Source organism: Sander vitreus, unplaced genomic scaffold (genome assembly GCF_031162955.1).
Source record: "Sander vitreus isolate 19-12246 unplaced genomic scaffold, sanVit1 ctg154_0, whole genome shotgun sequence".
NCBI classification, from domain to species: Eukaryota; Metazoa; Chordata; class Actinopteri; order Perciformes; family Percidae; genus Sander; species Sander vitreus.
This window is the reverse complement of record NW_027595402.1, coordinates 813,522-835,000: the sequence shown is the minus strand read 5'-3', so window position 1 is coordinate 835,000 and position 21,479 is coordinate 813,522. Positions and strand designations below refer to the sequence as shown.

Genomic DNA, 21,479 nt, shown 5'->3' with positions numbered 1-21,479 from the left:
GAAACAAATAATGAAATAACATTTTAATTGTGTCTGTTACAGTTGTTGATCTAAGTATTTTTGTTTGATTTTTTATTGTAGATTTATATGTAAAGCACTTATGTTAGTATTTTTTTCATGCCTAGACGATATTGCGAGTCCTGCTGAAGCACCTTAAATTTACAAGAACCACTAAAAAAATCTCAAAATGTGAACTCTCAGCTCTTTGTTGCACATCTGCAGGACAATAAAAGTGTATTTTGACTTTATTAATGCACATTTTTGTGCCAAATCTGTTTTGTTTTTATAGATTTGATCCTGTTCCTGTTCAGCCACCTGCCGCTGTCTGATGGAGGCGACGCTGCTTCCCTCTGGCGGCCACATATAGACACCACAAGGGCTTTAATTATTTAAACTGGTCATTAATTCATGCATTTATTATTATTATATTGTCGTTAATTAACCCCTGTGTTGTCTTCCCGTCGACCATGTACTTGTTGTCCATCCAGGTCAAAATTTAATTTGAATTTTTTGTGCTTTTTCCTTTCATGGTCATGGAATTCATGGTCAATAAACCTCATTTATATGACATTATACCTAATTTTTGAGTTAAAAAAGCAGAAATTATGAATTATTTTGACTAATGGTTAAGATCTGAGGATATTGAGTGAATCACAGACTGGTTTATGTCAAAGTTTAGTCACAATACTGTTTTAAAACCATTTTAAAATGTTTATAAAATGGAATAAAACATCCAAAATTCAATAAAAGTAATTATTAATTGTACGTGCAAAGATAACGTGGATGCATGGATGTACGGATGTACGTTGTATGGAACTCATACAACGTACATCCATGCATCCATGTTATTTTTGGACATTTTCGTTCAAATAAATCCATATTTCTGATATAAAAACTTTAAAAACGGGTCAAACTTGACAAACCTGAGGACAACACAAGGGTTAATGCATTTTTCACTTACAGAGGTGGCCAAGGTGCTTATGGTCTGCCAGTGGTTTAAAGTAGCATTGCCACAATCTAGAAATTAAAGATTAACCTGTTCATATCCCCATATTTGTGTTTGATTTTTGCCTATTTGCCATACCCAAAATGGAAAAGCTTATAACAGAAGAACTGCAAGGTCTAGAGGCATGCACGAGGCTTCATTTCAAACCTTAAATTCTTCTAGTTTCGGAAAATGTGCTTGCTCAGCATGTGATGAAAACACACCCTACAATACATCAGTTCAAACACAGTTCATAGTAATTCAATCATAAAAAATGTATCCTGCCCCAAAATCAAACAAACATCCAAACTTGTTTTCTAGAATAGAATAAAATGCCTTTTTATTGTCACTATACACGTGTACGACGACATTAAGAACAACTCCTTTTCCAGTGCCGACAGGTACGTACAAGAAATATAACAACATGGAATAAAATAAGTAGTGCAAAAAAAGAGGGGTAAGGTGCACATTTCTGAGACACTATATACATATAAAAAAATATAAATGGTTTTATATACAGTGTGATATGTGTGGGTTATTGCACATTATTTGAACGTTGCCCAATAGTAGTGACCATATTCAGTGAGTAATAGATAGATATTGGACAATGAAAGTAATGATATTGCACAGTATACAGATATTGCACATTATACAGATATTGCACAGTATACAGATATTGCACAGTAATGGAATTGCACAGTATTATCAATAGTATCAATAGTATTAAATATTAAATAATGCACAGTAGGTGGGTAGAAGAAAGTCCGGGGGTTGGGGGGTAAGACTGTGAAGTCTCAGCTTTGTCTCTTTGTCTCTCTCTCACATTATATATATATATATATATATATATATATATATATATATATATATATATATATATATATATATATATATATATATATGTTTAATAAAACTCAGTTTGTTCACAGGTGAATAGACAGACTCGAGAGGGATTGAGCTCTGAACTTCAACATACTTTTCCTCAATCGGCCTCAAAGTCGCCAACTGCTGCTCGTCTGGACCTGTTAACACCTGTTTACATTCCTACTCGGTCCACACCTTGCATCAACAGTCTGCCTCTCTCTTTCTACTTAAATCCCCCCTTTAAATTACCCATTTTGAGACAAAAAGTCATTATTTTGAGAAAATAACTCATTATTATGATTTACAGGATATTTTCCCCCTAAAAGTTGCGGTAATGGACCGTATAATATGACTAGACTAAATAACGTATGATAATATGAGTAATTGTTTTGTCCTCCATGTTTTTTTTTTTTTTTTTTTCTTCAGTTGGTGACGTCACGCGGTCGGAGCGTGTGCGGCTCCGTATCTTGAGCTCGCGACCCGGTGGTTGTGGGGGGCAAACAGGGAAGCTCTGGAGGAGCAGCAACTATTCAGGCCGAAACCCAACAACAACAACAACGACACGTATTGTTTTAAAATTACAGCGAGTTTGAAACGGTTTAACGCCTCGGAAGCGTTTGAACACTGAGCCGAAGTGTTTAACCGACGCTGGGGCGTCTAAAGTTGTCCGTGTTTGAGTGAACTTGTCCCGGGTTGTTGTGGTGGATGTTAGCGTCGAACAAACAGGAGGAGGAGGAATAATAATGTTGGTGCCGCTGTCTCTGTTTTCACCCGGCTCCATTTTCTCCAGTTAAACACACAGACAGACAGGAGGAAAGTGAGGATAAAAAGAAAGAAAGAAAGAAAGAAAGAAAGAAAGAAAGAAAGAAAGGAGAAATGGCCGAAGCACGGTCCGAGGAAGAGGAGGAAAACATGATGAGGGAAACCCGGGAACAAGTGGCTCGACGGCAGCCGAACAGCTCCGGAGGAGGTAACGTCAAACTAAACGTAACTTTAACGTTAAAACAAAGCGAAAATGTCTACTTATTTTGTCTGTTTTTAACTGTTTCCACCGGATATCGATTCAGTGTATTGACACCTGTAGGGACAATACGTTGTCACAAGCTTACACTGGAAATACAAACCATAAACTGTCACTCACTAATAGGTCAGTGGTTCTCAAAGTGGAGTCCGCGGACCCATAGGGGTCCTTAAGGGGGATTCAGGGGGTCCCCCCCTCGCCCCATAAGTAACACAATGACAGAATTATTACCATTTTGGACACAGGTTGCTACACTTTATGTAATAAAACATCTAAACTCAAAAATCCTATCAAATGGGGGTCTGTGGTCTATACCCCGTTTACACGTACGTGGTTATTTTGAAAAACGGAGACATTTCCCTTCGTTTGTGCCCTTTGTTTACACACAAACGGAGAATTTGCCTTTGAAAACAATTCTTTCTAAAAACTCCGGCCAGAGTGGAGATTTTGGAAAACTTAGTTTGCACGTTTGCGTGTGAACTGAGACAAACGGAGGTTAAAGCAGCCGAGGAAGAGAAGAGAAAGGAAGTGATATCGTTCCTGTTGTTGCTATTTTCGGGATTGTGATTGGCTAACGTGGGCTTGAGCTTCTCGTTACACTACAGGTTTGGCGTGCTCTTGACAGCATATAGACATTGGTATGTGTAAACGAACACTTTTCTGAAAACTGACAGCTGTGCACGATGTTATTTTTGAAAATGGAGAGGTTGAAATGTCCGTTTATGAAAATAGCCGGCCACGTGTAAACGTAGCACTAGTTTGTGTCAGTTTTGGGGTCCTTGAGATTAAAATAAAGTTTGAAAAAAAACTGCTATAGATGATACAAATACAAACCCTAAATTGACACATAGATGGCCAGATATCAGCACACATTTCTTACAAGAAACCTCAGAAAACCCCTTCAATATATCGTTCATATTCTTTGTTACATTGCAGAATATTTGTGGTAATTGTGGTGAGTTTTTAAAGGTACTTTTAGCTCCTGAATACTCCTTCAGGCTCTTTCACGTCTGTGGTATTTGTAGTATGTCTGTAGAATCTCACATAGGACTGATACAGCTACGTTACGCTGTAACAGCTGGACTGAAAATACCTGTAACAGACTGGTTTAACTTGCATAGAATCAAGTTGGTACAAAAGCCACAAAGCTATTTGCAACATGAGGAGTCTTTTCTGAAAGAAATGTTAAAATAAATCATTGCATTTGTTTTAAAAGTGCTGAAATTTGAATAGAAGTTTTGTGAAGTGTAAGTTTCGTTTCTAACTATCATTTATATACCATACTAATCATTTAAGCACATTTTTAAGCAAAAATGCCCAAAAACTTTCATGTTCCAGCCTCTCAAATGTAAATATTTGGCTGTTTGTTTTTTGTAGAGCTGCAAAGAATAAACTGTTCCCAGCTTGTTAAATGTGAGTATTTTCTAGTTCACTGATCCACATGTTTCACCGTTCAACGTTTTCTGACATTTTATAGACCAAACAGCTAATCCATTCATCCAGAAAATAATCCATAAATATGACAACTTGGAGTTTGAGTTATTAAGATGGTCATGTTTTACTTTCTACTGACATTTCATGGACAGTTAAACGTACAATATGTAATATTTCTGCCGCTACAATGGATGTAAACACGGACTTTTGATGACGTCATGTAGTGGCATTATGGGAGTTGTAGTTTAACACAATTGCCGATTAAAATGGATCTATTCACGGATAGGTTTATCCATTACAGTTTTACCCACGTTACGTTTAGTAACGTTTATTCATGTCATTCTGGTGAAATAGCTGCAGTTTCCTCCACATAATTACGTTTTCTTGATTCGATTTCTATTGGTAGCTAACGTTAGCTAGCTAGTTGACCAGTTAGCAAGCAAGCTAACTTTAATAAAATATATAACATGGGTATAGTCGTTTTTAGACATTTTAACGCAGAAATGTTACATATTGTACCTTTTTTTTAATGGACGATTGATCCAGAGAATATTTGACAGATTACTCACTTTACACACACAGATGTCAGTGTTTCCCCCTCGCTTTGTGGAAGACTTAGGTGTGCGTATTTGGCGGGGGGGGTTTACGTCTAAAACGTTGGAAAAACTAGAGCAGATAATCAATAAATAACACTCAAAAAGCCTTAAGACAAAACTTGCAAAATATGACAATCATTAGATCTGAGAAGAGTCTCAAAAGCAAGAGCACAAAATGGCTCGGGGTGCTGCACATGAACTTATAATGGCTTGGGAAAACCCTGACTGTTCTCCTAATAAAAAAAACAAAAACTGATAAGCGATTCAAATTGTAGGCAAATCACATTGTGTGAGTGTGGGAGTAGCCTGCTTGGACCCAACGCCATAAATTATTGTATCAGCATGTAGACATTTGGGTCAAAGTTTACCCAGTTGACTGTAATAATGGTGCAGGCCTGTGCCAAGACTTACAGCCATTAGTTTCATGTACAAGCCTCCCTCTTTGTCTCTGTCAGTGAGTTTACATGCACAGCAGTAACCAGGGAATGGTTGTAGACATGCCAAGTTCTCCCAGTATACATGAGCGCTAGGCCCCGATCCCAATATTCTGTTTTTCTTGTTTTAAAGGTACACTGTGTAGGAATTTCTCCCATCTAGCGGTGAAATAGTATTTTGCATTCAAACGAATAGCGCTCTCTAGCGCCTCGCTTTTTCAAATGCGTGTTGCAACTATGGTAGCCGTTATGTACCAAGAAGCTATGACAACATGTCTTCCAATTTTCTCTTTTTTGGCGACGAGGATTCCTTCTCCTGTGGCTCGGCATGAGTACGATCCTCCGTTATGAACTAAAGTGTAGTTGCAGGCTTTCAAATTTGCCGGGGCAGCGACAAGCGCCTCTCGCTGATCTCCTTCTACGTTTCAGCTGGTTTCAGTCACGTGATGCTGGCTCTGAACGAAAAGGTGTTGTGGATTAATAGACAGGTAGGCTAGTGCTCTATGTCCCTCTCAGCCATTATAGTTTTTCAAAATGGCGGAGCGACATGGAAGCCTCCTTAGACTTGCCCGTCCAATGTAAAGACAGATGAGAAATTCTTCACTTACGAGGACAAGTCAGATCGTTGGTAGAGGTCATTTTACACCAATGAGGACATATTTATGAATGAAGACATTGCTTTTAGCTAATACAATACTTAAAAGACTACACAGTGGACCTTTTTTAAACGTGCACGCAGGCTGAAGTTCACTGTGGTGTTTTTTGTCGGGATTAAGCTGCTTGCTGCTAGCTAATTTGCGCAGCGCTAGGTCGTCCATCTCAGCCGATAACGGAGAAATGTTTAGTTACAGCGAGTCGTCTGATGTTTGTAGAGGTCTGTATGGTTTTACCATAGCAGCCTGGTGTCTCGGTCAGGCCATTCATGAAGGTAAAGAAAGTAACACGTTGGGTACGGCCGCGCATAATGCCAATACAGCGAGGCGCTTCATTCAAACTAGGGGTGTTACGGTACACAAACATCACGGTTTGGTACGTACTGTTTTCAAGTCACGGTTTGGTTCATTTTCGGCACAGTAAGGGCAGTGCTTCGCCCTGGCTTTGTGGAAGACTTAGGTGCGCGTATCTGGCGGGGGAGTTTAGGCGTCCTTCCTCAAGAAAATGTTACATTTTTCAATAAAAAAAAAACAAAAAAACTCTTTGTAGTCATTTTAGTTTTCTTTGGGGTTGTTTTGTCTCTCTGTGGTCATTTGGTGTCTCTTTGTAATCGCTTTGGGTCTCTTTGTGGTAGTTTTGCGTCTCTTTGTCACATCATTTTGGGCCGTTATCACGAAAACCTTTTCTGAAACCTTGGAAAGCTCGAGCAGATAATAAATACATAACGCTCAAAAAGCTTGAAGACAAAACTTAAAGCTAAAGAAGTCCGACTACAATCATTAGATCTGAGAAGAGTCTTTTAGTGACATTCATTCGGGTTAGGTGCTGCCCAAAACGTCTCGGGGTGCTGCACCTAAACCTTATAATGGCAGGAAACCCTGAGCTCTTTCATCAATTAAATATATGTTTTGTGACTTTTTTACTACTTGGTTTTTAAAACCGACCGACCGACCTACACAAACAAACATTAGCATTCATTTAAAGTAGTGTTTCGAGCCAAAACAATTAGTGGATTTATCAATAAGTCCATCTACAGTTCAAGTTATTTCTTTAAGCAAAAATGCTCCTTTTCTTAGTTTGATGTGAGAATAAACTCAGTATCTTTAGGTGATAAAATGTTGGCCAGAAAAATGATGCAGTTTGATGATATTGCGTCCGGTTTTAGGAAATTGTAATGGCCAATTTTTACTGTTCTCGCTCGTTTTGCAGATCAATCAACAATGAAAACAATCCGTAGTTGCAGCCCTGGTCGTGTACACGTCGGCCTAACGAATATAAATCCAATATTGTCTCTCTTTTAGCTCTTTAGCTGCTAAATATAGCCGCTGAAGTTTCAAACATGAATCCCTTCTAGCTCAAATCATAGACTTGTAACTTTTAGAAACCCAACGGATGACGAGCGCCGAGGAAAATTTGCTTCGGTGAGCATTTTACGAGTTTCAACGCAGCTCCAGCACACAGCTGAGCCAGCCTGCCGCAGCAGGACAAACATCTGGAAGTCTTAAAACGCCTGATGACTCCAGCAGAATCCCACAGCAGCCAATCACAGCCTCACTTCCTGAGTGCCCTCTTCCAATCAGGACGCTGGCCAGAACAGACGGGCGGTCCAGTTGGAGTTTTAGAGCCAGAGAGAGAGAGTTTGGGGGAAGAGAAGAAGAAGACAGAAAACTGAGACATTTTGCATGTTTGAATAGCAGACTAGGAAGAAAGAAGTCTTTTTATTTTGCACGTCAACATCTGGACACTACAGGAAAGTCGAGCTGACCTGATTATCAGTTTGGGGTGTGAAGAGAAGCAGAGGAAAGGAAGGTAGGAAACGGTTAAATGCACACTTACAGAAAAAAACCGTCCTGCTCCACCTCAGAGAGAGAGAGAAACTATTTTGCCTTTTCCTTCTCATTTCTTTTTCCTTTCTTTTGGAGGTTCAGATGAGAACACATACATTTACTTTTTCTTCTTTATTGTCGCTCATCACGGACCTTCTTCACAGCAGACATTTTGACTTGTCATAGTAGGAAAAGCACAGCTGAAACTGATAACCTTAACGATGGCTCAGTTCCACCAGGGCCTCTCCTAAGTGGAACGCAGCCATCATTAATAGTTCTGAATACACCTGTGCTTTTCCTGCTATGACATGTCAACATGTCTGCCGTGAAAAAGGTGATGTTTCTGAACTACGCTTCCCAGAGATCACCTGTCAATCACTGTCACCGACGGTGATGTCCTCCTTCCTCTGGATTTTCTCTGGATGTAGTTTCTGTAGGTGGCGCTATTTTCTGTGTGGGCTCCGCCACGACTTTCAGTTCATCTTCTATTTTATTACACACAAACTGGAAACCATAAAACGGTTCACTTCCTGTACGGTAGATTAATCCCAAAAACCAAATGGAAACCACTTTACCAAAAATTCTGCTGAGAATTTATGGCTTAATTGTATTTTTCATTTTAGTATGTGATTGATATTATGTGTCAGTTTTGCTAAATTTATGAAACTGTTGCCTAATCAATCATTTGGACATTTTTGGTAATTGGTGACAATACAAAGCTTGAGTTTCGGGACCATGAACAGTACTTTTTTTTTTAATACTTTGGTCATGTAACCCTCATTTTTTTCATTTAACAAAATATGCCAACTTACTGTCTGCATTAGTGTAGTCTCGCATTGCCAGACCTTCCTCCACAGCGCTGCAGAGGAGGGTCTGGCTGGTCCACACCGAATTCTGGGATGGGAGAAAAACGTGCTCTGGTTTATTGGCATTTCTTTAAACCAATCACAATCATCTTGGGTGGTGCTAAGGGCCGAGCGGAGCCACGGTTCCTCTGCTAAATAGCCTCTGGAAGGAACTTGTTTTGGTGGAACGTGTGTACGTTCAAAAGTTGTTTTAGTCGTGCAACAGAAAGCTCAGATTGGACAGATAGTCTAGCTAGCTGTCTGGATTTACCCTGCAGAGATCTGAGGAGCAGTTAACCATAGTCCTCAGAAATCCACCAGAGGTTAGAACGCCAACACAGAGAGAGAGGAAAGGGACTGGAAATCCGAAAACGGACATCTGAAAAGACTGACATCCGGTGGAATTTCTGGCAGAGCGAGAGCAATCCTGGAAGTGGAACATCGTGGATATAAACTAGCATTAGTGTTAAATAACTATTTCATTTCACAGAAGAAATGCCCACACACTGACAAAAAAGATGATGAGATGCTCTTCAGATGAAAAAAAAACAATCAATATATTTGGTGTTTTGATCAAACGACCATCGTTGGCATAACTAACCGTACCGACAATATATAAATCTAGAAATATAAATACATCAGATTTAACAGCAATGCTCAAACAGGAGGAGGCAGGTACACATGGACTCATACGGTGTGTGTGTGTGTGTGTGTCTGTCTGTCTGTCTGTCTGTGTGTGTGTGTGTGTGTGTGTGGTTACACAACCTGCAAGGAAACCAGAATGAGGGGCCATCCACACGGAAACGCTTTAGCAACAATTAGCATATTGAATGCATGTTGCACATTACATGCACACAGCAGCAGTTCTATCTATTGTTTTATTCTCGCTGTCATCAAAGGTAACATGAAATCCAAAATGTTCCCACACACCAGACTATATACGACGCTGGAGCATCCTCCAACTCCGGGCAGCTCCCACCTGACATTCCCAACGTGACGTGACCTGCAGCAGCAGCAGCACTCCACCTGAGGAGCGGTTGGCTCGCCGCCTCTCCAAATCTGACGAAAACCTTTTAAACTGACCTCTTGTCGATCAAAAAACAGACTCAGCAATTGCATGGCCTATTTCTCTTTTCTCGTCTTTAAAATGTTTTCAGAAACACGTTTCGGTGAACTATTTTCGTAAAAAACGAGATCGTATTCAGAACGAGACGCCATTAGTCTGTTTTGAAATGCGGGAGCAGCAAGACTCAGAGGACGCATTCGTCCAATCAGCTGCCATGTGTTGCGTTCGTCACGTTCATCCCGCTCGTCATTTCCGGTAAGTGTTTTAACATAGGTGTCGAAAGTGGGCACTACGGCAGTAAGTGGTTAGTGCACGTTAACAGTGGACTGACGAACCGTGCGACGCACACACGCTCCGAACCGAGACATGAACCAAACCGTTCGGATGTTTTTTCATGAACCGTACCAACCCTAGTAAACAAGTCGAGCAATCTTACATTTACTGCCCACTTTTGATTCTTGCAGCTTTTTGTTTGATACTCATTTCTCAATGTACAGGCATATTAATCACAATCTCTCTCGCTCTCTCGCTCTCTCTCTCTCTCTCTCTCTCTCTCTCTCTCTCTCTCTCTCTCTCTCTCTCTCTCTCTCTCTCTCTCTCTCTCTCTCTCTCTCTCTCTCTCTCTCTCTCTCCACAGGTCGTTCTAACAGACGTAAGCCAGAACATCGTCTCAGGTAAGAGATCTTGCTCTTCTTTGTCTCGCCGGGCAGTTTGCCAAGATGGGTAACTGTTACCAGGAGATGTGCATTTAATGTGACGCACATGGAGACAGATAGTTTTGGCAAAGGCTGTTGAAATCCCGGACAATCAGAAACCTCTTTCAACTAGTGTTGTTGAGTTAATCAGTGCTTCTGATTGTTCTAACCTGCTGTGAAAGCTTTAAAAAACTACAAAGTACTTTTAAAAAATCTGCAGCAAACGTTTTCTGCTGTTTAACTCCATTTTGGGACTATTTACTCCAGTGTTCTCGCAGACTTGCAGGAACTACTTTTCTACCCTTTGGTCTGCGGGTCTGACACACTCCTGAAAGTATTTGGGCTGTTGGCATGGAAACTAGCTCTGTGTGTGTGTGTGTGTGTGTGTGTCTGTGTGTGTGTGTGTGATAAGTCAAACAAACCTGATAATAAGAAGGTTGTGAAACATTTGAAACCCCCTAATGCATGAATACAAAGCAGACTGTTTACATTAGTCTGCATAAAGGAGAATGGACAAAGTTAGAGAAATATCTGAAGGTTTGTGGTGCTTAAGTGAATATTCACTCAGGTCAGCTAGTGTGTGTTTTGCAGACATCCTCACATGACTTTCTCCATTCATTTCCACTGTGTTTGGCAGGTTTGATGATATTTTTTTAAGCTCTTCATCTTCATCGGAACACATTTAAAAACGGATCTGTTGCCAAAGTCAGCTGTGAAAAATGTCAAAGAGAAGGAAAGACCAAATAGGCCAAACTAATAACTTCAATGAAAACCTGTAACTTAACACTTCCTGCAGCTGCTTCACATTAAAAGCCATAATCCGCTGTCTTTTCCTGAAAGGCTTTCATGCTAGGAAGCAGCTAGAGGAAGTGTTGAATTTGCTTTAACAGCGTAGTAAAATCACAGTAGGTCTGTTTTCCTGTGATGCCCGTGGGCCGAAACTCCGATCCAATAAATATGCCCTCTTCTCTCATAAAGGTGTCCTGTCAGCAGCAAAAATCTTGTTTTTCAGTGTTACTCTCCAAAACACATTTCCTTGAGTTCTAACCCGTATGTCGAATGCATTTCCTTCCGCATAAAACATTTGTAAAACCGATTTTTAAACCGTGCATTGTTAAGGTTTACATGTGCTTGAGAGCAGTCTCCTCCTTCGCTGCCTTTATTTATATTGCTACGTTTCCTTTGTCATGTTATCGCCACCAGCTGTTGATCAGCGTGTCATTCACACTGCCTGCTTGTATAAATGTAACAGGACCCCAAAAAAAGCAGCAAATTCCCGTTGGGTGAAGTAGAGCTGACTATTTTATTAACATATCACTCAGAACATAAAAATACTTTTAAAAATACATCTAAAACATGAGACGGGTGCGTCGAAGAGGGACAAGTAGGTCAAAGATTGCAAAGAAACTCCCGCACACTGTCTAACTCACAAAGATACATTTAATAGCTGGCAACATTGCGGTACCAGACCTTCATCGGGCAAAAAAAACGATAAGTGCTCATATTATGCTTTTAGGATTTTTCCCTTTATTGTGTTATATATCTTTTTTGTTCACATTATAGGTTTACAAAGTGAAAAAGCCCAAAGTCCCCCCCAAAGGGACTTACCATCTCCAACAGAAAACACTGTTCACAAACTGCTCCAAACAGCTCTATTGTAGTCCAGCCTTTACTTCAGAGACAAACGTGGTCACTTTGGAACACACGTTATAATGCTCACCTAGCTGCTAGCATGGCACGCCCTCATACTCTGCTTCTGACTGGCTAGTAGTCCTTACCTAGCTACTGTCAGGGCACGCCCTCATACTCTGCTTCTGACTGGCTAGTAGTCCTTACCTAGCTACTGCGCATGTGCGACTCCCAACAAAGATAGAACAGAAGTGAGATGTCTCACTCTGTAGCTAAAACAGAGAGCTCAACACACAGGGTGAAAAGAGCAGCTGCAGCAATGTGCAGTACAACAAAAATTAGATGTTTTTTGAAAATTAAACCACATAAACCTTTTCTGGTACAACCTCTAAATACAATTATGAACCTGAAAATGAGCATAATATGAGCACTTTAACTTTGCAAGTTATACAGTGTGCAATTATCACTGACACATTTCGACCATACACTCACTAATAATCCTTTAGGTGAGTGTAGGTGTTCCTCAGAGTGTGAATAGTGGTTAAAAGCAAGACACTTATACACATGAGAATTAAATAAGTGAGCAGGCCAAACCAAAAAGACAGAGACCGAGGCATAGTAACTCCAACAACGTACAGTTTAGTATTAGAGAAACAGGAATACAGACAAAACAGGGACCCATTCATAAAAGAAAACTCTCTATAGTGGTTCAAATGCTCCACAGGGTACCTTACAGACCTGTTTTTATATTCTGCACATTATTACTTCTGTCACCTATTTAATGTGCAACTAAAGTATAAATACCTGCGAGGAATGCTTGCCTGAAAGTGTGTGCCATTATTTGAATGACGCCTGCAAGACTCACTTTTCATGCGGCCTTTGTAGTTTTGTCATTTTCTGCCTGAACTGCCGGACCATCAGTCGCGCACACACCCCAAACATGACGTAATGGTCTAAAGTCTAAATCAGAGGTTTTTTTGCCCAACCCTTTTTCAGGGGGCAGGGAGAAATGGAAAGAGGAGGCTAAAACAACGTTGTTTTTCCATTAGTTTAAAGTAAAGCTGTGTGTGTGTGTGTGTGTGTGTGTGTGTGTGTGTGTGTGTGTGTGCACGTTTGGGCAGCGTCAGGGGTGAGTCATGTGTGTCTGTTCATAGTTAGCAGCTCTGTGGCAGAAAGAGAGAGCAAGAGAGGGACGGTCAGATACAAAGAAAAAGACCGAGGGAGATACAGAAAGCATAAGACGACTGACCTCCTGTCATCTGGGTGAGTCTGTGGATTCCTAACCTGCCTAGCAACAACTACTTAACTACTAATTAAACGCATCTTGTATACTGTACGGGTGTTGCAGCATTGGCTGGGTATCGTTTCATTAGATCTTGGTAGAAGCATGCTGCGTGCTGATTGGCTCACTGATGCTGATGAGATTTACTCTTTAGGGATTGAAAATTGGGTATTAAATTGACGAGACTTGATACTTTAGAGGCAACTTGTGCCTAAAAAAGTATTGAACTCAGTACCCGGCCCTAGTTGCAGCAGCTTATAGGAATAGAAACATCTTAAAGTTTGTTGGTGATTCTGTTATGGTTGACTTGTTGATGATCGGGATCACGGGCCGGTGGTGGATGACTGTGTGGCTTTGTGTGAAGTCTTTCCTCCATCTAAATGGGATCATTGATTACAAAAGGTCACCACCAAGCCCACTGCCAGCTGTTATAAAAGGTGTTGACGTTGACCTAGTGCAGTGGTGCTCAAGCTTTTTTCAATAATGTTCCCCCTTTGAACAGTTTTTTTTAAGCCATGTACCCCCTAACCAGCGTGAATAGTTTTTGGCAGAAAAAAAAAAGTCTGTATAAAGAGCAACAGTACAGCGATGTCAGAGAGAGATTTACTAAACAACAGCCTCGGACCTGGAAAACATTTAAATGATGATGGACAAAGGCGACAAAAACTTGGAAAAAGACGGTAGAAAGAAGGAAGGAAGGAAGGCAAGAATAGGTCAAAATAGTAATAAATACTTTGAATAAAGAGACACAAACTTCAAAAACTGCGACAAAAACAGTGACAAAAACCTCAAATAAAAGTGACAAAAACTTCAAAAACGTGACAAAAACTTCAAAAACAGCGACAAACTTGGGGAAAAAAAAGACAGTAGAAGTAACTACAGCCTTGGAACTGGAAAACATTTTGCAAATAATGTTACGTACCCCCTGCAGTCCTCCAGAGTACCTCTATGAGGACACGTACCCCCTGCAGTCCTCCAGAGTACCTCTAGGACACGTACCCCCTGCAGTCCTCCAGAGTACCTCTAGGAGGACACGTACCCCCTGCAGTCCTCCAGAGTACCTCTAGGACACGTACCCCCTGCAGTCCTCCAGAGTACCTCTAGGACACGTACCCCCTGCAGTCCTCCAGAGTACCTCTAGGAGGACACGTACCCCCTGCAGTCCTCCAGAGTACCTCTAGGGGTACACATACCCCCATTTGAGAAACACTGACCTAGTGGATAGCTTCAAATATAATAAACTTAATATAATATTACATTTTCTTTAAAACAGTGTCTTGAATCGCATGTTGTGCTACGTTTTTATTCTTTTTTGCTTTACTCTCTTTTACAGATGTTTCGTTGAATCTGTTTCAGCCTTTTGTAAAATCTCAATCCGTCCAATAAGAATAGACTTGCAAGTCTTGTTCAAATGGCCAGTAAGATTTCAGGGAGGTGTCAGGCTCTCGGACATTGCAGCTGAAAAAGTCATGTTGTGACCTGCTTCAAATGCACGTCTTCTTTTTTTTGTGAAATATCAACAAACGTAATTGTTAAAGTAACAGGATCTAAAAGTGAAGTGTTCATTTATCTTGCAAACTCATCTTTCAGTGTTTGGTGCATTTCATTGTCCCCAAAAGGAGAAATTAGTTTTCACAGGTTTTTTTTTATCTTCCAGGCTTTAAGAACATCCGTGTACATTACCACGTATACATGCAATTACCTGTGAAAAACCAACCTTTAGTCCCCTTCCAGATGGCTGAAAATGTTTTGAAGTGAGCAGGTAGAGCCTAAACTTTACACATTGAGCCTTTGTCCTCAAACCGCCCTTCTGCACTGATAACAAAAGCTGCTGTCCTTCTCACATTCATCATCTAATGCACAGGTGCCCTAGCCTGACATCATCATACTCAGATTATAGTCAGAATGTGAGTCTGAAACCGCTCCGTTGGGCTGTGATTATGGGGCGTGTTTCGGCTGGCATCCAGGCTAGAGGTGCCCTGCAGCGGGGGCATTAAACCTCCGGCTGTCTGAATGTGAAGCAAAGCAGAGCTCAAAGATTAAAAAAAACATGTTGGAAGATGTTATCCAGACTGTGCCAACAAAAAAACATTGAACGTTGAGTTTGAAAACTGAGGACTGGAAAAGAGAGAGAGGGAGGAGGAACGAGAAACAGAGGGAGGAGGAACGAGAAACAGAGGGAGGAGGGAGGAGGAGAGGGAGGAAGAGAGGGAGGAGGAACGAGAAACAGAGGGAGGAGGAGAGGGAGGAAGAGGGAGAAAGAGGTGGCAACAGCGGTGAAATAATGTGACTCATGTTTTTCTCTCTCTCTCTCTTTTCTCTCTGTAGCCAGGGTCCTCTCTCGTCCATCAGAGCAGCCATCAAGAGAAGTGAGTATTCATCCTCGAGCTCTTCATAAAGTCCTTCTTCGTCTTCATCCTTGTGTGTTTTATGTCTGTGCAAAGTGCAGGTCAGGGCTGGGTATCGTTGGAACATTTCGGTACCGATACCGTGCATTCAATACCGGATCCTAAATGATACTTTTTTTCGATACAGATTTTCTGAAATAAAAATAAATTACAACATTACGGTAGAAATCTTTTAATTTATAGTTCAGCTCCTACCACCAAAAGAAGTTGTGCGTTCCCCTTCAATTAATTCTTTTAAGAATAGGTTGGATGCATTTTGTCTGTCAAGAAGGTGTAATGTACAATTCTATAATAGCTTGTCAGTAATTTATGTAACTTATTTATGAATTGTTAGAAAATAAGTTATATTTTTATTTTATTTTATAATTTATATAAAATTTATATTTTAATTATTATTATTAAAATATATATTTGTATTTATTATTACAATATATATTTTTATTTATTATTATTATTACAATAATAATATAATATATATATATATATATATATATATATATATATATATATATTTTTGTGTTGCTTGAGTCTGGAATAGAGGATTTTATATCCTGTACCAGACATTTTTTCAATAAATTTCAATACATTTTTCAATAAATATGACTACGTGAGCCCCGTCTCTGCGTAACATAGAGTTTCTCTTGATAGTAACGTTACACAGCCAATCAGCGGCCAGCATTATTAGATCTCGGTAGAAGCACGCTGCCTGCTTATTGGCTCACTGACGCTGATCAGATTTACTCCTTTAGGTATTGAAATTGGGTATTAAATGGCGAGGCATCTTTGATACTCGATACTTTAAATGCAATTCGGTCGGTGCCTAAAAAGTGTTGAACTCGGTACCCTGCCCTAGATGCAGATACGCCCGATATACACAGAAAGAGAAAGAAGTGTAAACCAACAACCATGTAGCCTGAAAACCACTGGCGCATAGAAAGAAATCAATCCAACTGTGTATTAAAGATTAACACATTCCTGAGTGTGCACGTGTGAACCGTTGAGTCTAAACCGTAAGAGCAGAAAACAAAGGAAGGTTATTTGTGCAGCAGAGCTTTGAGGAAGTCTGAAGTCCATTTGAGTTGTGGACTGAAAGATTGTGGAGTTTTAAAAATGGAAAATATGCATTTTTTTTGTTGGATGATAATAAAAGCCAGCATGGCAACGAAGCTGGAAACTCCCAGGACTGGACTGTTCCCACAGTCTTCGGTTAACCACTTGTTGGTCCTTTTAGATTCCCCTCGTCTAGATTTAAACTGTTGATACAACGTACAATGCTTCACATATTCTATATTATAATTATAACACTTTTTAAATCAGGGATGTCAAATCACTTTCCTCTAATAGTGTTTTAACCCCGTCGACCGTGCAACTTTGGGTTTTTCTGGGTCGGAAACTTCAACAGTTTGTTGTTCGTTTTCTACACTTTTCTCGAAGTTTTTGTCACTTTCTTTCCAATTTGTTGGCGTTTTTTTATTATGTTTTTGTCCATTTTTTTTTTTACGCTTTTTCCAGTGTTTTTTTCTCTCACTTTTTTCCTATTTTATTATTCATATTTCTGAGTTTTTGTCACCTTTGGCGATGTTTTTGATGGTTTTTTTTTTGTCATTTTTTTTATTTATTTATTTATTTGTCACTTTTTTCAGCATTTAAAAAAAACAATGTAGATTTTTTTTTTCTGCTTTTTTTATAGCTTTTTCCAACATTTGTGACTTTTTTCAACGTTCTTTTGTCATATTCTGATATAGAAAGTTTTTGTAAATGGGTCAGATTTGACCCGAGGACAACGGGATAGTTAAATAAAGCTCTGTGGTTTTGAATAGAGTGCAGCTGCACAGCATGCTTTTGTAGCGATGTACCCAACGGTAGTTTTCAACGCACAATTTCTTATTTTTTACCCCTTGAAACCTGATATATGACAACATATTCTTTAAGACTTCTGCACACGCTGCGTGATGCTTAAATTGAGTGAATTATTCATATGATTACAGATGCACACGGTGGTTGAAAATACTCGCTTCCTGGTTTTATAGACAGATGTGTTTCAGTCGTGTGACTGTCAGTTGCTATCTATTATATTGTCTAGACCAGTGTTTCTCAAATGGGGGTACGTGTCCCCCTAGGGGTACTCTGGAGGACTGCAGGGGGTACGTGTCCCCCTAGAGGTACTTTGGAGGACTGCAGGGGGTACGTGTCCCCCCTAGGGGTACTCTGGAGGACTGCAGGGGGTACGTGTCCCCCTAGAGGTACTCTGGAGGACTGCAGGGGGTACGTGTCCCCCCTAGAGGTACTCTGGAGGACTGCAGGGGGTACATATGATTTTTTGCAAAATGTTTTTCAGTTCCAAGGCTGTAGTTACTTTTCTTTTTTTCTCCAAGTTTGTCGCTTTTTTTGAAGGTCTTGTCGTCTGTTTTGACCTGTTCTTGCCTTCCTTCCTTCCTTTTTTTTCAAAGTTTTTGTCTCTTTTTTCAAAGTTTGACGCTTTTTTGAATTTTTTTTGTCACTTTTTTCAAAGTTTTCGGTACCAATTTGGACCTATTCTTGCCTTAATTACTTCTTTTTACTGTCTTTTCCAAGTTTTTTCGTCTTTTTTTTCTACCAAATATTATTCGCGCTGGTCAGGAGGTACACTTACAGATACGCTGTTCAAAGGGGGAACATTATTGAAAAAAGCTTGAGCCAGTGGTCTATATGAGCTGTTGTTGTGTCTGTGTTGTCAGCCTCCACCAGGACAACGTCTCTCTCAGAGTCGTCCAGAGAGAGAGACAGAGAGCGAGAGAGGGACAGAGAGAGAGAGAGAGACAGGAGGTAAGACACGTGTTTTACTAACCGTTTTATGATGCTAAACCAGTGTGCAGCAGTGCACATACTGGTTCCTGATGCTCGCTCTTGGGGGAATTACTGGAATTGTTGGGTCTTTGTAAATTATAGAGTGTGGTCTAGACCTACTCTATCTGTAAAGTGTCTCGAGATAACTCTTGTTATGATTTGATTCTATAAATAAAACTGAATTGTTCAAATTCATTCTGCTCTCATCCCCCCTAAACATTAGACTTTAAAAAGTCAGTGCCAGGTTATCTTTTAACCCTTGTGTTATCGTCCCGTCGACCACGCAACTTTGTTTTTTCTGGGTCAAAATTAAAAAAATATATTTTCAACCTTTTGTTGTTCTTTTTCGATACTTGTCACTTTTCCCGATGTTTTTGTCGATTTTTTTTTTTTTTTTTGGTCACTAATTCCGACGTTTTTGTCTTTTTTTCAGCAATTATTATTATTATTTTTTTTATTATTATTATTATTTTTTTTGTCACTATTTCCGACGTTTTTGTCTTTTTTTTTCAGCAATTATTATTATTATAATTTTTTTTTTTGATGTTTTTGTCGATTTTTTTCCCGGCGTTTTTGAAGCTTTTTCCAACATTCTTTTGTAATTTTTTTTTTTTTTTCAAATGCTATAAAATTAATTAAAACCCCCAAATTCAATAAAAGTAGTGAACTGATCATTTATTTGACCTGTGAAGAGTAATGGTTGTAAGGAACCATCCACGTTAGTTTCTTTGACAATTTGGTTGAAAGAAACCAACATTTCTGATATAGAAACTTTTAAAAAAAAAGGGTCAAATGTGACCCGAGGACAACAGGAGGGTAACGGTGAGATTCTTTAGAAAGGAAACAGATTGCTCTGTCACACAATGTTGTGTGGATGCTCTTTAAATAATTTGTCAAGTCAGGAAAGAGAGGATGTTTTTAGTCAACAAGTACGTTTGTGTTTACAGTAAATAAGTTTCATGTGCGGAGTTTTTACTGGATACACTCACCCGCCTCCTCTCTGTGTCACAGTCACACACACAGATATAGAATGACCACGCCAAATGCTTCAATGGCTTTTCTAATAATAATAATAATAATAATAATAATAATAATGTATACTTTATTAATCCCGCAAGGGGACATTGACCTCCGGTTCCTAACCCAACTCCCTACTGACTGAGCTACTGCCACCCCCAGTTCTATACATTTTATTTCTATGGTCACACACTTGGATGGTTCTTTGATTTTAAACAGCGTAAACCGTTTATTCTTTAATCCTTAAATAACGTGTTGCTGTGGGTTGCTTCCTTCATGTAAAGGTCACAGCTGAAGTAAGAAAACATTTAAATAGGAATGTGGAGTACAAAACATGCATTTACTTGTATTTTTTATTATTTATATTAGGAGTTTTCTTGTGCACATTTCATAGACATTTGCATAAGAAAATGAAAATGTGCATAAGATACCTAGAGAGTAAAAAATAAAAGTCTGCCTGCCTCTATGGGAACATAGGGGTGTACTCACTTATTCCCCCTGTATTTTAAGGAAGAACATTTATTTATTTACGATACATTATTCATTCACAAAGAAAATTGGTGTCCTTAAAGATTTTTCCTTATTTTTTTTAATTAAGGCATTAAGATCAATTTCCTAAAGATGATTTTTTTTATTCCTATTTTTAGTCAACTTCCTGCAGACTCTCAGCAAATATTTCTTTTTTGTATTCTATGGATCTTGACCATCAATCAATCAATGAATCAAAATACTTTTATTGATCCGGGGGGAGGGGATTTGGTTCCTTACATATGCTCCATTCTCAAGTAGACTTGTGTAGAGAAATTATAAGAACAAATACAAATAAGAAATGTGTTTTTAACTGAATAAACAGAAGTTCTGAGGATTTCTCTGTTAATGACCTTCTGCTTTCGGGGACCTGTTGCTAGGCGACCGGAGATCACCATCCTGTCAGCGGAGCCGCTGGCCTCCACATCCTGGTTCCCCGGAGCTTCTGCAGGGTTCCCACCTCCCCCGCCTCCTGCAGCACAGATCTGGGGACCCACAATCCCTCCGTCCATACAGGTAACGCTCTCTCTCGGCCTCTGTTGAGGTTGAGACGTTTGGGCCCAAACATTTGGCACAAACTCAAGGATGAACTAATTAGATTTTGGACGTCAAAGGTCACTGTTAACTCACAAATCGCATTTTGGGCCATTTCTCAGGAGTTCCTACTAGGGTTGCACGATATTGACAAAATGTGATATTGCGATATGATATTTCTATATTTTTGTGAAATTACAAAAGTTACGGGAAAACGCATCAAAATAGATTCATAACAAATACAACACAAGGTTTATTTCAACTGACGGTCATATTGGACTGGTCCAACAGGAACAAATAAATAAGGTCCATGTCTACAGAACAGGACATGTTTTACTGGTTGGACAGTATAAAATATATAAATACAGATTACAGGACACAACTTTTTCTTTCGCTTCTCTGAGTCGTTCCGTTTTTTTGACGTTATGGCGTTGACGGTAACTGGCCAATGAAACATGATCATTACAGCGTTTCAAGCTCTAAATCAAACACGACTAACTTTAGGTCATCTTTTTCGACACTTTTTCCAATTTCTTTTGTCGATTTTATTTTTTCTTCTTTTTCTGCGCTTTTGTCGCTTTTTGTTAGAGGTGAATCTTCACTGATCTCCGATTCGATTATGATTATCATGTCAGTGATGCGATATCTCGATGCATCTCGATGCGTCAAATACATTTTTTCTATTAAAGACATTTAGGATATTTAATTAGAAGCTTTTCAAGCTTCAAAAACCAAACATTCTGCAGAGCTCTGATACTAAATAAACTGGATACATAAACTACAGCACTGAGCACACGGCACTTCCTGAATGTGCCAAACATACCAGAATATGTAA

The 21,479-nt window shown here is 39.5% G+C and overlaps 1 protein-coding gene across 3 annotated transcripts in view; it reads left to right on the top strand.

Annotated features, from left to right (window-relative positions):
• The first annotated feature begins 2,271 nt into the window (after positions 1–2,271).
• Positions 2,272–21,479, top strand: part of LOC144513227 (uncharacterized) — a 33,293-nt gene continuing 14,085 nt past the window's right edge. For 2 of the 3 annotated variants that reach the window (XM_078244234.1, XM_078244232.1), the window contains exons 1-6: positions 2,272–2,819; positions 4,248–4,283; positions 10,363–10,399; positions 15,660–15,700; positions 18,457–18,544; positions 20,491–20,626. In XM_078244234.1, coding sequence (XP_078100360.1) covers positions 2,726–2,819; positions 4,248–4,283; positions 10,363–10,399; positions 15,660–15,700; positions 18,457–18,544; positions 20,491–20,626 — 432 coding nt within the window. In that variant the 5' untranslated portion in view covers positions 2,272–2,725. The remainder of the gene's footprint in view (positions 2,820–4,247; positions 4,284–10,362; positions 10,400–15,659; positions 15,701–18,456; positions 18,545–20,490; positions 20,627–21,479) is intronic. The other variant, XM_078244233.1, reaches the window with a different exon arrangement.